Below are 15,816 nucleotides of genomic sequence, written 5' to 3'. Positions count from 1 at the left end.
TCCAGATTTGCTTTTACTTCCTTAGAAATTAACCCATCATTCACCTCGGAGAAAGCAAAACTTTTTTTTCTGAATTTCGAAAGTTGCACAAGTAGAACACAAATACATGTTCTCCGTAGAAAACTCAAACAAACAATGTGGGCAAACTCAAAATCCCCTTTGGCCCAGTCCCCTTCTCCCCAGTCTCATCCCTGCATGGTGGTGACCAGCACAGCCCTTTGGGTTTAAATCCTTCCCATCTGATTTCCTCGTGGAGACTTCGTCAGAGTTTCTGTATCATCCCGCCGTTTGCTTTTCCACCTAACAGTAGCCTTGGAGATCTTTCCAGAGCAGTGTTCACACCTTAGAGTAGAATTCTGCACCACTGCAGTTCACCAGCTCCCTATATTTATATGATTTTCTTTTTTTCTTTTTCCTTTTTTTTGTTTTAGATGGAGTCTCACTCTGTCACCCAGGCTAGAGTACAGTGGCACAGTCTCAGCTCACTGCAACCTCCGCCTCCAGGGTTCAAGCGATTCTCCTGTCTCAGCCTCCCTAGTAGCTGGGATTACAGGTGCCTGCCACCATGCCTGGCTAATTTTTGTATTTTTGGTAGAGACAGGGTTTCACCATGTTGGTCAGGTTGGTCTCGAACTCCTGACAGGTGATCCACCCACTTCGGCCTCCCTAAGTGCTGGGATTAGAGGTGTGAACCACCATGCCCGGCCTGTTTATGTGATTTTCAATGTTTTTTCTTTTACTCTTTGTGTACTTATAGTCCCTAAGAAGCTGCCGACATATGGAACTGTGGGCTTGAGGGATGCCTGCAGTTCACATTTTCATACAAACGGCCAAACTGCCTTTCAGAAAACCTATTTCCATTCCCAACAGCAGAGGAGTGAGTCCCTGTGAGCACCTCTTCCACCCCACACCCTAGCCAAGTCCTGACTCACCCATCAACTTTAGCATCAACTCTGCCCATCTAATAGGCAAGAAGAGGCCACCTAGTGTCAAATGTCATTTCCCGGTTACTAACAAGGTGAGGCTGAACACCTTTTCATATCTATATTGGCTATTCCCTGTCCCTCTTCAGTAAGCCGCCTTGTTTATAGTCTTTCCCTCTTTTAAAAATTGAATTGTTTTTACTTAATTGTTTGTAGGAATTTTTTAAAAACATGGCCAGGCATGGTGGCTCCCACCTGTAATCCCAGCACTTCAGAAGGCTGGGGCAGGAAGATCGCCAGAAGTTTGAGATCAACACGGGCAACATAGTGAGACCTGTCTCTACAAAAAGTTTTAAAAGGAGACTGGCGTGGTGGTGCGCACCTGTAATCCCCAGCTATTAGCTGATGAGTAATTGCGGTTTTAAAACATGGGAGGCTCAGGTGGGGTGGATCTCTTGAGCCCCGATGTTTGACGATGCAGTGAGCTGTGATTGCGCCACTGTACCCCAGCCTGGGTGACAAAGCAAGACCATGTCGCAAATAAAAATAATAATAATAAACATATGAATACTTTGTCTGTAATCCTTTTTCCCTAATCTTTGTTGCAGGTATTTTCTTCTGAGATACAGCTTTTACTTTTTTAAAAACTTGTTAAAATTTTTTGATGACACCTTTTGTTACACAGATATTTGCTTAATGGGCAACACGACCTTGGCCTCCTGCCAGGCCACGAGCAGGTGCGGGGGTGGGGGGCACCTTCATCCTGCTCCTCCTGGGATAAGAGGCAGGATCAAGAGTTTAGGTGCCTCCTCTTTTTCTTTCCTTTCAGTTTCTGATGAGAAATGATGGGAACAGGCCCTGCTTGCCCCCTTATTTGGTACGAATAAGTTTTGCTGATGGGTGCATAATTTTTTTTTTTTTTTTTTTTTTTTGAGACGGAGTCTCACTCCGTCGCCCAGGCTGGAGTGCAGTGGCCGGATCTCGGCTCACTGCAAGCTCCGCCTCCCGGGTTTACGCCATTCTCCTGCCTCAGCCTCCCGAATAGCTGGAACTACAGGCGCCGCCACCTCGCCCGGCTAGTTTTTTGTATTTTTTAGTAGAGACAAGGTTTCACCGTGTTAGCCAGGATGCTCTCGATCTCCTGACCTCATGATCCGCCCGCCTCGGCCTCCCAAAGTGCTGGGATTACAGGCGTGAGCCACCGCACCCAGCCGGGTGCATAATTTGAAATCTTTATTCCTCAAATCAAAATCGGGCAGTGGGAGATGGCTTCCTGGGAAGGGCAGGGGCTGAGGCTCCCACCACCCACCCCAGCGTACCTGCTTGCTGTTTCCCAGTGAACACACGGTGGGCAGTGCTCCCCTCTTCCTCCTGAGCCCTCAGGACTGGCTAACTCAATCCTCCTCCCTGGTGGATTAATCTCACCTTTTCAACCCCAAGACCCTTTACCTGAGGACGCGGACGGAGGCCCGGGGAGAGCTGCTGGTCAAATAACCTCTGCAGAGACTCCAGGGATGGGAGGGTCCGGACGACTTCTCTGGGGGCGGGGGACAAGGTGAACGTCAAGGATTAGTGGGCACTGAAAAGAGTCTTCCATGGCAGCGTGGGCTCCAGCCAGAGACAAGGTCACCCTCAGTCCAGCAGAAGCAAGTAATTCTCCCCAGAAGGACAAGCCCGGGCAAAGATCAAGGCTTGCCAGCACTGGCCCACCCACACTCGACCCGCATCCGTTCCCAACCCACAGCAAACTGGAATTGGTGTGTAATCCTGATTTTACCTGGGTTTTGCTTTAGCCAAACTACACTCCATAGCCTGAAAATTCAAATCTAGAGTCACAAAATGACTTCACTTAGTCATCCATGGTTCCCAACCTTCAGTGTTTATAAAACACACACACACACACACACACACACACACACACACACACACGTGTTAACAATGCAAATTTCTGGGCTCCGGCCTGATTGAGTCTGGAATCTGCATTTTAAATATCAGGGCTGCCCAGTGCTGGTGATCTGTGGATTCTGATGCAAATCCCCTCCTAGCCGCCCAAATGCAGACTCAGAGGGATTTTCCCATTGTCATATCCATTGACAACTCCAATCCTCAGGCTTTATCCGCTCTTTGTTCCCAGCTCATCTTTCTCTATTGTTTTAACATGGTGGGGCAGACGATTTTGAGTTCTACTTTTCACTTACTGTTTCATCAAAAACTGTTCATGTTTTTACATATTTAACATTCTAATGATTTGAAAATAGTCTATCAAGTAAATGTGCTGAAATTGATTGCTAGATATTTGGGTTACTTTGAGATCTTTGTTACATAAATAAAGGCTGCTCTGGGCCACGCAGTGGCTCATGCCTGTAATCCCAGAACTTTAGGAGGCCAAGGTGGGCAGATCACGAGGTCAGGAAATCAAGACCATCCTGGCTAACATGGTGAAACCGAAACCCCGTCTCTACTAAAAATACAAAAAAAAAAAAAAAAATTAGCCAGGTGTGGTGGTGGGCGCCTGTAGTTCCAGCTACTCGGGAGGCTGAGGCAGGAGAATGGTATGAACCTGGGAGACAGAGCTTGCAGTGAGCCGAGATTGCACCACTGCACTCCAGCCTGGGTGACAGAGCGAGACTCTGTCTCAGAAATAAAAATAAAAATAATACAGCAATAAATAAAGGCTGCTCTGAACAGCTCTGTTCATATAGCTTTTCTAATTTTTAATTACAGAATTAGGATAAACAGGGATTATGGCTCCTGATCATTATTGCCAAACCTGTGAGTACCAGTTATACAGAGTCACCAGCATTGTCCAGACCTGATCACCCAATAGCTCCAATGATTGTACTTCTGTTCTTTCTCTCTTTGAAGGGGCATAATACTGGATTTTAATATAGATGAATAAATTTGCATATCTTTAATTTCTAATGTCATTGTTTTTCTACTGCTGATTTCTAGTTAACGGCTGCTGCATTTCTCCCATTTCTCTTTGTATAAACTTTTTTGTTTTTTCTCCCTTGCCAATTTTCTGTTGGGAATTTTGTTCACATTTTTATATAGTGTCATACACTTTACATATTGCTTTGCTTTTTTTTTGAGAAAGAGTCTTACTCTGTTGCCCAGTCTGGAGTGCAGTGGCGTGATCCTGCCTCAGCCTCCCGAGTAGCTGGGATTACAGGCATACACCACCATGCCCAGCTAATTTTTGTATTTTTAGTAGAGATGGGGTTTCGCCATGTTGGCCAGGCTGGTCTTGAACTCCTGACCTCAGGTGATCTACCCACCTCGGCCTCCCAAAGTGCTGGGATTACAGGCGTGAGCCACCAGGCCTGGACTTGTTTTTATTTAATCTAGGTGCTGTATTTTTTTTTCTTATTACATTATTAATATAATAATATAATCTCATTATATCATAATAATAAATGCTAATATGTGTGTGTGTGTGTGTGTGTGTGTGTGTGTGTGTATATATTTTTTTTTTTTTTTGAGATGGAATTTTGCTCTTGTTGCCCAGGCTGGAGTGGAGTGGCAGGATCTTGGCTCACTGCAACCTCTGCCTCCCGGGTTCAAGTGATTCTCCTGCCTCGGCCTCCTGAATAGCTGGGATTACAGGCATGCACCGTCACACCCAGCTAATTTTGCATTTTCAGTAGAGATGGGGTTTCTCAGTGTTGGTCAGGCTGGTCTCGAACTCCTGACCTCAGGTGATCAGCCTGCCTCAGCCTCCCAAAGTGCTGGGATTACAGGAATGAGTCACCACGCCTGGTCTATAACATATATTATATAATATATAATAATATATTCTCATTATCTTATATTAATCCTAGGTGACCTGGATTCCATTATGAAATGATACACAATTTTTTATTGTTTGAGTTTTCATGTTTTCCTTGGCAATTTTTACTTACCATAGTTAATAATTTATCATTGGTATTTACTAGGGAGCAATTATTTGCTTATTTTAAATTGTTTTCTAACTCTTTTGAAGTAATCATGTTATAGATGAGGGTTTTCGTTGTTGTTCTTTTTTTTTTTTTTTTAGATGGAGTTTCGCTCTTGTTGCCCATGCTGGAATGCAATGGCGCGATCTCGGCTCACTGCAACCTCTGCCTCCCGGGTACAAGTGATTCTACTACCTCAGCCTCCCGAGTAGCTGGAGTTACAGGCATGCACCACCACACCCGGTTAATTTTGTAGTTTTAGTAGAGATGGAGTTTCTTCATGTTGGTCAAGCTGGTCTGGAATTCCTGACCTCAGGTGATCCGCCCGCCTTGGCTTCCCAAAGTGCTGGGATTACAGGCGTGAGCCATTGCGCCCAGCCTATTGTTGTTGTTCTATGTGTTTAATTCCTTACCCCATCTAGAACTTTTTTCTTTTTAACCCATTTATGCCTAAGGTCACATTTTTTTTGAATTTTTGCAATCAGACCTTGGCGATGACCTTGAGCAGTAGGAAATAAATAACTCCCACATGCTTAGCGTTCCAATAATGGAACGCTAGGCATAATTGGCTAAATATGCCTCTTTCTCTGAATTACTATTCTGTTTCACTCAACATCAGTTTCTTTTTTTTCTGTAGTTCTTTTGGGTTAGAGCTTTGCGTGAATATGGTAGTATTTGTTTCCAGGCTTCATTTCTTTCATTCAACTAAAAATCCAAACCTCACCACATATACTAGGCAAGGAATTACAGCTTCCAGAATAGTGTGCTAGTTTTCTGGTTTGAAATTGTTATCCTTTGAGGATCAAGGATGAGGATGGGAGCTGTGACCAAGAAGCAGGTGCTGGAGGTGTCTGATGGGGAGGGGAAGGGAAGGGAAGCCCCGTGCAGGCAGCGGTCCGTTCCGGGTTTCGCACTCCACTTCCCAAGAGTTGCTCTGTCCATCTGCCAACACGGTGGTATTCTGATTAAATTATCATTTCGGAAAAGCATTCGGGCTAAAACATCTCTCTAAAGCAGTAATTCAGAACGTGTTTTAACATCAAATAGGTCTCCCTCACTCATTGTTCTCCTTTTACAAAACGTTATCCTAAAAACACAAACACACAGGCATACACACAGAAGCTGAATCTTTAGGGTTTTCTAAGAATAACACTGTTTCACCCTGTATTTCTAAGCCTTTTAAAACTTTGAGAAATCTGACTGGCTCCCAGACATATATGGAGGTGTCGGTTAGGGTCAGAATGACCAACCAGGACACACCAGGCCTGTAGCTGGAAGACTTAAGAATCAGCCTTATCCTACAGAAAGGATTTGTCCAGGGATCCCTGGACAACAAGTCCAGCCTTTGGTCCCTAGCTTAAGGGACCGACCCTGAAGAAGGAGCTTCAGCCCTGGGGGAGCAAAGGTGAACAGGGCTGGGTCAGTAGGTCTGGCCCCGGGTATCGCTGGGAGGGTTTATATCCCTTGCTTGGTCTTTCTGAACCTCCCAGAGAGACAGCCGCTTCCCTCTTTGTTTCCCTTGAGTTAATTGCCTCACGATTCCCATTCAGTTTCTGTCTAGCACATCTAGAGTCTCTGAACCCAGAACTACAGACTCAGAAGGAACATTCTCATGCTTCCTCATGTCCCTTTATTTTTGTTTCCCCAATTTTTTGCCTCTTTTTTGGTATTTTGTAAGTATTTAAAAATCAGATGATAAACAGTATCTCGGGCTGGGCATGGTGGCTCACACCTGTAATCCCAGCACTTTGGGAGGCTGAGGCGGGCAGATCACCTGAGGTCAGGAGTTTGCAACCAGCCTGGCCAACGTGGTGAGACCCCATCTCTTCTAAAAATACAAAAATTAGCCGGGTGCGGTGGTGAGCACCTGTAATCCCAGCTACTGGGGTGGCTGAGGCAGGAGAATCGCTTGAACCCAGGAGGCAGAGGTTGCAGTGAGCCGAGATCACGCCATTGTACTCCAGCCTGGGCAACAAGAGCAAAACTCAGTCTAAAAAAAAAAAAAAAAAAAAAAAAGAGTATCTCTTTTTCTTTTGTTAAAATGTTTAATGGGGCCATGTGTGGTGGCTCACACCTGTAATTTCAGCACTCTGGGAGGGTAACGTAGGTGGATCACCTGAGGTCAGGAGTTCAAGAACAGCCTGGCCAACATGGTGAAACCTCATCTCTACTAAAAATACAAAAATTAGCCGGGCATGGTGGTGGGCACCTGTAATCCCGGCAACTCAGGAGGCTGAGGCAGGAGAATAGCTTGAACCCAGGAGGTGGAATTTGCAGTGAGCCAAGATCCTGCCACTGTACCCAGCCTGGGGGACGGAGTGAGACTCCATGGTCTCACAAAAAAAAAAAAAAAAAAGTTTAATGGAATGATTTTAATGTTTCCCTATCAATTGTAATTAGTTTTACTTTGATTCATATTGCATTACTAAGGAAGTATCCTTCTATTCCTTTTTTTAAAAAATGATTTTTACAAATTAGAGATGAATTTAAAATGTTATATACGTAAATGGTTTCCTTTTATCTTTTAAACTACTGCACAATTACAGTGTTTTATTTTTGTTGACTCATCTTTGGAGTGACCTCCTAGATAAAGCCTCCATTTTTCATGTCACTGTATTATATTTGCTGGATGTTACTGAAACAATATACATTTATATTAATAAGTGAAATCGGAGATAGAGAGTTTTATTTCAGGCTATTATCTTGATTAGCTTTTTGGATTTGAATCATATTTTTATTGAAGCGTGAATTAGGTGGCTTTTTTGTCATTCAGGAATAATCTATACCTTATGTTCACTATTTTTTCCTTGAAAGTTTAAAGGACACTCACGGTACTTTTAATGTTTTATATTTTATGTAAACTATGTGTTCCATTTAATTATAACTTGAAGATCTGTAGCTACATAACTGTACACTATTCTTTAGTGATTTGCAAATCTTTAATGCAGATTATTAAATCTCCTTTGACATTTCTCGTGTTTAAAATTTTCTTAATTGACTGTTTTTCCTGATGTATCTCTGTTTTTATTTTTACCATCTTGTCCTCCTCATCTCCTTTCTGGTTGCTGACATTGCTTAGTTGCTCAGCAGAGATTTCTTAAAGGTTCTGTTTTATTCACTGCTGCATTTCCAGCTCCTGGAACAGTGCCTTGCATGTAGTGGGTACACATTGGATCTTTGTTCATGAATATCGAATAAACTAATATTTCAGGTACTTTGCTGGGTCCTGGAAACATCAAGGGGATCAGGACATGACCCATGATGTCTTCAAGAGATTTACAATCTGGACTCAGTTTGCACGTTTGACTCGTTATTCTATTGCCTTTTTTTTTTTTTTTTTTTTTTTTTGAGATGAAGTCTTGCTCTGTTACCTAGCCTGGAATGCAGTGGCAACATCTCGGCTCACTGCAACCTCCATCTCCAGGGTTCAAGCGATTCTCCTATCTCAGCCTCCTGAGCAGCTGGGATTACAGGTGTGTGACACCGCATCTGGCTAATTTTTGTTATTTTTAGTATAGATGAAATTTCACCATGTTGGCCAGGCTAGTCTCAAACTCCTGACCTTGAGTGATCTACCTATCTTCGCCTCCCAAAGTGTTGGGATTACTGGCATAAGCCACCATGCCCGGCCTTCTATTTACTTTCTAATAATAGAACAGAACTTTTAAAGCTATGGTTTTTCCTCTAAGTAGTGCTTTGGCTGCATGACACAGTGTTCTGATATGCGGTGGTTTGACTACGTCACTCTGCACCTACACACCTACCCCATGTATTATTGTGTCAGTTTCTTTCTTAATTAGCTGTAATTCAGAAGGTGTTTGATAAATGTACAGGTAATTGGGTGGTTGTGGCTAGTTTTGTGACTTATTTCTATTTTCATCACAGTGTGTTATGGGAGTATAGAATGAACACTTTCTGCTTTAAGTATATTCATATTTTGCTGCTCAGTAAGCTGCAGGCTTCTTGTTTTTAAGATCACCAGGACTATAAAATTTCTGGAAAACAATTTTTGGATTCCTTTTGAGTAAGGCATTTGATTGGTACATTTTTAGGAATTTTCTGGAAAAGACTCATTGTGCTCTTGAATGACAGCTAGGCTGAGCTTTTCCAGGTCAGTAGCCTTTTCCTTGGACATACGGCTTCAGAATCGTTATTATACTATCAAGGAGTTTGAATAATATTAAATATCGACCATTTTAAAGCTATGGTACTGTTTGTAACGATCTATTTGTTGAATTTATCTTTCCTTGTCATTTAGAGACGTTGTAAGAGATTTAGGCTTGGCACAGTGGCTCACAACTGTAATTCCAGAGCTCTGGGAAGCCAAGGCTTAAGCCCAGAAGTTTGAGACCAGCTTGGGCAGTATAGTGAGACCCCATCTCTAAGGAAAAAAAAAAAATTGTTTTTATTTAGCTGGGCATGGTGGTGCATGCCTGTAATCCCACATACTTGGGAGTCAAAGGCAGGAGGATTGCTTGAGCCTAGGAGTTCAAGGGTGGATAAGCTATGATCCCACTACTGCACTCCAGCCTGAGTGACAGAGTGAGATGCTGTCTGTTTAAAAGGGGGGGGACAAATAAAAAAAGAAGACGTTCAAGTGTTGCTGTTTGATTGTTGTGTTATTTGGATGATTATGGAGCTTCTCAAACCTAGATTTAGCTCTTCTGTAAGCCTGGAAATGTTTTTTTTTTTTTGTATACATTAATTCGCAATCTTTTTCCTACTTCTTCGAGAACCTATCCTACTAGCTACAGGTAGCACCTCTGAGGTCTGTCTCCAAGGACTGTCAATTTTTACCACATATTCCTCATCTCGGCTTGTTTAGTCCTTTCATGCTTTTGATATACATGTTTCTGACACTCTACTCTGTTTTGTGATTTAATTTTTGAAATTTGATTGGAAAACTATGGGCTTATTTTATGGCCTCCAATGAAACAGTTATAATGGTAATGAAGTCTTTTTGGTTTTGGTTTATTAAAAATCTTATCCTGCTCTCATGTAATAGATATTGTATTGATATTCAGACCGTTGATCTTTTATTTTAAAATTCCACTTGCAATCCTTTCCGTGTCTGCATTTCAGGAGTTACCAAATATTTCCAGTCTCTGGTTCCTTATTCTCTCTCTCTGGAAAAGTTTCTGTCCGGCTCTAGGAAACCTAACCTGGGGTTATAAATCTTGCCTGATGCTTTGTACTGCAAAGAGATCTTTACACCAGACCCTCGCAGGGACATTATCATGACATTTCTGCAGAGGAGGCTTCGGCACTTCTCCTCACTCCTCAGTGCTCAACGTCCTTCTCATTCATACTTAGGTCTGAGCAAATAGACCTGGACATCATTGATGCCATTCTCAACCCCCTCCCAGCTCCTCCTTCTCCGTCCCTCCTCTAAATCTTGAGCCTGGCCCTATTCTCCTTTGTCCACACTCTCACCTGCAGTGACCTTACCCCCAGCTTTCAGTGATTCCCCAAATGCATCTCCCATGATTCCCCAAAAGGATCCCCCATGATTCCCCAAATGCATCCCCCACATCCTAGCTTCTTAGCACTAGCTCCATGGTTGGTGACTCCACTCGGATGCCTCATGGCCCCTCAAGTCAAATGTAGCCCAGAACTCTCCTCCCACCAACCTCTCCTTCCTCCTCCTTCTTGACTTTCCCCATCCCAGGAACTGGCATCAGCATCCACTCAGCCACTCACACTGGGAACCCAGGGATCACCCTAGATTCATCTTCCCTTCACCCCACATCCAATCAGGCGGCAGGTCTGACACCTCTGCCATGCACACATGTCCCAGGTCATACCAGTTCTCAGCATCTGCACGCCCCTAACCATTGGGTCATTTACCTAATATCTGTTGAGCTACATGTGCTGGAGCCTGTGTATAATGTGAGACTCAGCAGGAAGCAAAACAGACACAGACCCCTGCCCCTGCTAGCCACCTTCCTCATGGACTGCCATCCCGTCTCACTTGGACAACCACAGCCACTCCCAGTTGGTCCTGCTTTGGGCAGGGCCTCCTAGGATTCATCCTCCACCACTCGAAATCAGATCATGGCATAGCCCTGCACAAACTCTACAGGGCCTCATAAGGCCTTGCGTGATGTGGCTCCTGCCTACAGTGACCAGGTAAAACACAGGACATCCAGTGAAATTTGAATTTCAGATAAACAATGAATAATCTATTAGCATGAGTATATCCCAATATTACATGGTATATACTTATACTAAAGAAGTTGCTGTTCACCTAAAATTCCACCTCTCTGGGCAGCCTGTGCTTTTACTTGATGACTCTGGCCATGTTACACCAGCTTCTCCCCGACCTCTTGTGGTAGGTAAGTTCCTAACACTGACTTGCCACACGGACTTCCTATTCCTTGAGCAGGCTGTCTTCATTCCTGCCTCAGGACCTTTGTACTTTGTACTTAATGTCCCTCTGCCAAATCACTGGGTGGCTAGCTCCCTCCTGCCACCAAGATCCCAGTTCTGTCACCTCCCTCACCTCCAAAGGAAGCTGGCACTCTCCCACCCAATGTCTCTTCCTCACCTCATCCTGTTTTATCTTATCATGACGTTTACTAAAATTATTGTTTTAGTAAATTTGAACTGGGCATGGTGGCTCATGCCTGTAATCGCAGCACTTTGGGAGGCCGAGGAAGGCAGGTTGCTTGAGCCTAGGAAATGGAGAGAAGCCTGGGCAACAAGGCAAAACCCCATCTCTACAAAAAACACAACAATTAGTTGGGTATGGTGGCACACACCTGTAGTTCCAGCTTCTCAGTTGGGGTCGGGGGAAGCAAGTGAGTGGGAGGACTCAGGATAGGGGCTGAGAGGTGGGAGGCTCACTTGAGCCCAGGAAGTTGAGGCTGCTGTGAGCTGAGATCTCACCACGGCACTCCAGCCTGGGTGACAGAGCAAGATTCTGTCTCAAAAAAAAAAAAAAAAAAAAAAAATCTTGTTCATATGGATCCTTAATCTACTGTTGTGCTCCTTACTGAGATGCTGAGACGTTAGATCCAAAAAGGCCTACAAGAGCGAGAGCCTTGTGCATTGTGTCTGTTGCTACATCCCAGCACCCAGAACAGGGCTCAGAGGAGGCCTCCAATACATGTTTGTTCAATGAACGGATGAATGAAGACCGATTCCAATCAAAGCGGTTTGAAAATTACAGGTTTACAATTTCAGGGATGAGAATCTGCAGGGATTCTGGGAGGAGAAATGGGAAGTATCATTTTGTTCCTTTCTACGATTTCCTAAAATTCCAAGGCTGATCAAGTCTCCAAGCCTGACAGTCGCTTTACCGATGAAAGCAAAGACAAGTGCGCAAGGGAAATTTAGAGCATGACAGTGTCTTTAATTCTGAACAGAGTCATGGAGCAGCTAGAAGATGAAGGAAGTTCTCTCCATCGGCACCACGTACCTGAGAAGAAGGCAAGTTGGGGAAGCTGCCGCCGCCGTAGTGATGAGGTGACTTGGCTCCTGGGAAGTCCAGGGAGCAGTGAGGTGTTAGGGAAACCTAACAACGTGCAGAAGTGTCTGGGGAAGTCTGAGGGAAGCCTCGTGGAGAGACTTAAAATATATCTCTTTCTCCACAAGGAAGCAGGGAAGAACAAAATCTCCATCGAAGCAGAACGAAGAGCCTGTTATCAGCCATCGTGAAATGGTGTTTTACAAAGAGAAAGTGCCGTGTGTGTGTGTTTTCCCCTAGCGATAAAGTGATTCATAACAACAGCATCAAATGGAACAAAATGCCTCCATGGAAATCTATGAAAATGATAGCTGCAGGTCCAATTAGCTACAGCTGCATTAGCTGAAAGCCAATTCATTGAAATGAAGCCCAACTGGCCAATTTGGTGAGTGCTCAATTTGTCAAAGAAATTATTTGTTAAATTTACCAAATGTACTGATTGTGCTTTTAAAAGCCTTTAAAAGGAAAGTTGAATTGGATTACTGATGATAAAAGATTCTTTTCTGCATACTAACTAAGCTAAGATTGATATAGCCCCAGAGAAATCGACAAAGGAATCTTGAAACTTCTGTATGTGTAATGAAACACAAAACAGCACAGACTAAAAAACCGTTGCCAGTATGAAATCCCATTTTTCTAACCAAAATGTTGACCTTTCATTTTTTTGTTTGTTTCTTTGTTTACTTGAGACGGAGTCTTGCTCTGTTACCGAGGCTAGAGTGCAGTGGCGAGATCTTGGCTCACCGCAACCTCAGCCTCCCAGGTTCAAGTGATTCTCCTGCCTCAGCCGCCAGAGTAGCTGGCATCACAGGTGTGCGCTACCACGCCCAGCGAATTTTTTTTTTTTTTTTTAATTAGAGACAGGGTTTCACCATGTTGGCCAGGCTGGTCTCAAACTCCTGACCTCAGGTGATCCACCCGCCTCGGCCTCCCAAAGTGTTGGGATTACAGGCATGAGCCACCACACCCAACCTGACCTTTCATTTGTGATGGGATTGTTTTGGCTCCCTGTGACTTTGTTCAGATGCTCTGGAATGTTTTTTTTTTTCTCTTTCAAGCTTTTGGCATTTAAAATACTCTTTGTCAATTCTTTGGACGGCATATTAGCCTTACTTTTGCACTTTTAACAATTAAAACGTAATTAACTTTCGTCAATTAATTTTTTTTTTTTTTTTCCTGAGAGGGAGTCTTGTTCTGTCGCCCATGCTGGAGAGCAGTGGCACAATCTCGGCTCACTGCAAGCTCTGGTTCCCGAGTTCACACGATTCTTCTGCCTCAGCCTCCCAAGAAGCTGGGACTACAGGCACCTGCCACCATGCCCGTCTAAGTTTTTGTATTTTTTTTTTTTTTTTTTTTTGAGATGGAGTCTCGCTGTGTCTCCCAGGCTGGAGTGCAGTGGCGTGATCTCAGCTCATTGCAAGCTCCGCCTCCCGGGTTCACGCCATTCTCCCGCCTCAGCCTCCCAAGTAGCTGAGACTACAGGCGCCCGCCACCACGCCCGGCTAGTTTTTTGTATTTTTAGTAGAGACGGGATTTTACCATGTTAGCCAATCCTAGCCAGGATGGTCTTGATCTCCTGACCTCATGATCCGCCCGCCTCAGCCTCCCAAAGTGCTGGGATTACAGGCATGAGCCACCGCGCCCGGCTCATCAATTAAATTTTAAAATGTAAAACCAAAAGAATCTAAAAGAAATCAGAACCTTTACCAGTTGGTCATTCAATGGATTGGATATCAGAAAATTGAAGTTTTGGTGAATCATCTCGCTTTGAAAAATTGACATCACTGGAAATCTTGGGCTATAACAACCCACGCAGAAAATAGACTGACTTTAATTTATTTCCTTTCAGTGCCTTTCTGTGCTTGTCAGGTGTAACGGCTGCAGCAAATAGCAAGAGCAGCAGCAAAAATCTTAAGAGCCAGATCCTGTGCAAGTGAGAAAGGGCTGGCCATGTCCTCCCACCCCATCCGCTTCCCAGAGCAACTGGCCTCCAATTAACTTTAGTTTCAAAAAGCTGCAGCACACACAAGCTACTGTTCAAATTCCGTGATAACAAGACCTCCAAACAACCACAGAAATTTCTAAGCTGTGCTCACCACTCAATTATTGTGAGTGCGGCAGAGGCATTTGTTCAGCCAGGCAGAGGCAGAGGTCGCTCTCATGAGCTGTTTCTCTTGCCTGCTGGCCGCTCCCACCTGCCCGCCCCCGTGGGCCAGCCATTACCCATAGAGCTCCTTGCAGAGCAGTGTGGTCAGTTTCTTCAGGTGAGGAAGACTGCTGGACCCCGTCTTCACAAATTCAGAGTCCAGGGCGAGCTGAGTGCTTAAATAATCTTGGATGGCCTTAAGATGCTCTTCTGGAAGCCTAAAAAAAGAAAAAAGAAACAAACCATGCTTGCCTGTTTCTTTTAGCCCCCATCACCAGTGGGAACAGCAACAACAATAACAAATCCTCTTCCTCAGAGCCTCCAAGGGGACACGGTCCTTCAGGAGAACGTTTGCAAACCTGGACGAAGGTTCCCATGGTCAGAACAAGAAAAAGTGGCCCAGCAGGAAAGGTGCCTCTCAATGAGCTCCTTTGGGTGCTGCTGGGAGGAAGTGGTTCTGGCTGGGGGTCTGGGAAATGGTTATACCTTAAAAAGGAGACCAAGGCTGGGCCCAGTGGCTCACGCCTGTAATCCTAGCATTTTGGGAGGCCAAGGCAGGCAGATCACCTGAGGTTAGGAGTTCAAGACCAGCCTGGCCAACACGGGGAAACCCTGTGTCTACTAAAAATACAAAAATTAGCCGGGTGTGATGGTGGGCACCTGTAATCTCAGCTACTTGGGAGCCTGAGACAGGAGAATCATTTGAACCTGGAAGGCAGAGGTTGCAGTGAGGCAAGATCGCGCCACTGCGCTCCAGCCTGAGTGACAGAGTGAGACACTGTCTCCAAAAAAAAAAAAAAAAAAAAAAAAAAAAGAGGCCAAAAGCTTTGGAAAGTGTATAGTGGAACTGTTTACCTATCTTACCTACTTCTAAAGATAGGATCTGAGGGCTGGAAGGATGATGGGATCTAGAGATAGCAAATGGCTTTAGCTCACATGCACTCTGCAATCTCACAGCCAAAGGCTACCTAAGGCACTGTGTTTGGAGGGTCTGGAGTCATCCCAGGCTCTGTGGGGGAGTCTGAGTGATTAGTGATGGGGCTGGGGATACGGAATGAGGTAGTGCAAGTGGCCGACTTTGCTGTGTCGAATCTGCTCCAACGCTTCAGTGTACAGAGTGAATGGGGTTGAAGGCAGGGTTTGTTTACTGTGCAGATCAACCCTGGTGGCAGAGGCACAGGCAGAGAGCCCAGGTCAGTCCCACGAGGGGCACCCACTAAAGTCGGATCAGCCCTCTGCATTCTATCTTCCAGCACCTTTTGTTCTGGGTAACGCTTGAGTGTTTGTTCCCATAATGATGGAAATTGTAATCATAGCAAGTATTTCCTGAACACAACATGTCAG

At 44.5% G+C, this 15,816-nt stretch overlaps 1 protein-coding gene across 2 annotated transcripts in view; it reads right to left on the bottom strand.

Moving 5' to 3' along the window:
- Nucleotides 1–15,816, bottom strand: part of INPP5D (inositol polyphosphate-5-phosphatase D) — a 152,179-nt gene that overhangs the window by 67,410 nt on the left and 68,953 nt on the right. For both annotated transcript variants that reach the window (XM_028831241.2, XM_028831242.2), the window contains 2 exons: nt 14,550–14,690; nt 2,373–2,460 (listed from right to left, as the gene is read on the bottom strand). In XM_028831241.2, the coding sequence (XP_028687074.2) occupies nt 2,373–2,460; nt 14,550–14,690 (229 nt within the window). The remainder of the gene's footprint in view (nt 1–2,372; nt 2,461–14,549; nt 14,691–15,816) is intronic.

Source organism: Macaca mulatta, chromosome 12 (assembly GCF_049350105.2).
Source record: "Macaca mulatta isolate MMU2019108-1 chromosome 12, T2T-MMU8v2.0, whole genome shotgun sequence".
NCBI lineage: Eukaryota > Metazoa > Chordata > Mammalia > Primates > Cercopithecidae > Macaca > Macaca mulatta.
This window is presented reverse-complemented; position numbering and strand designations above follow the sequence as displayed.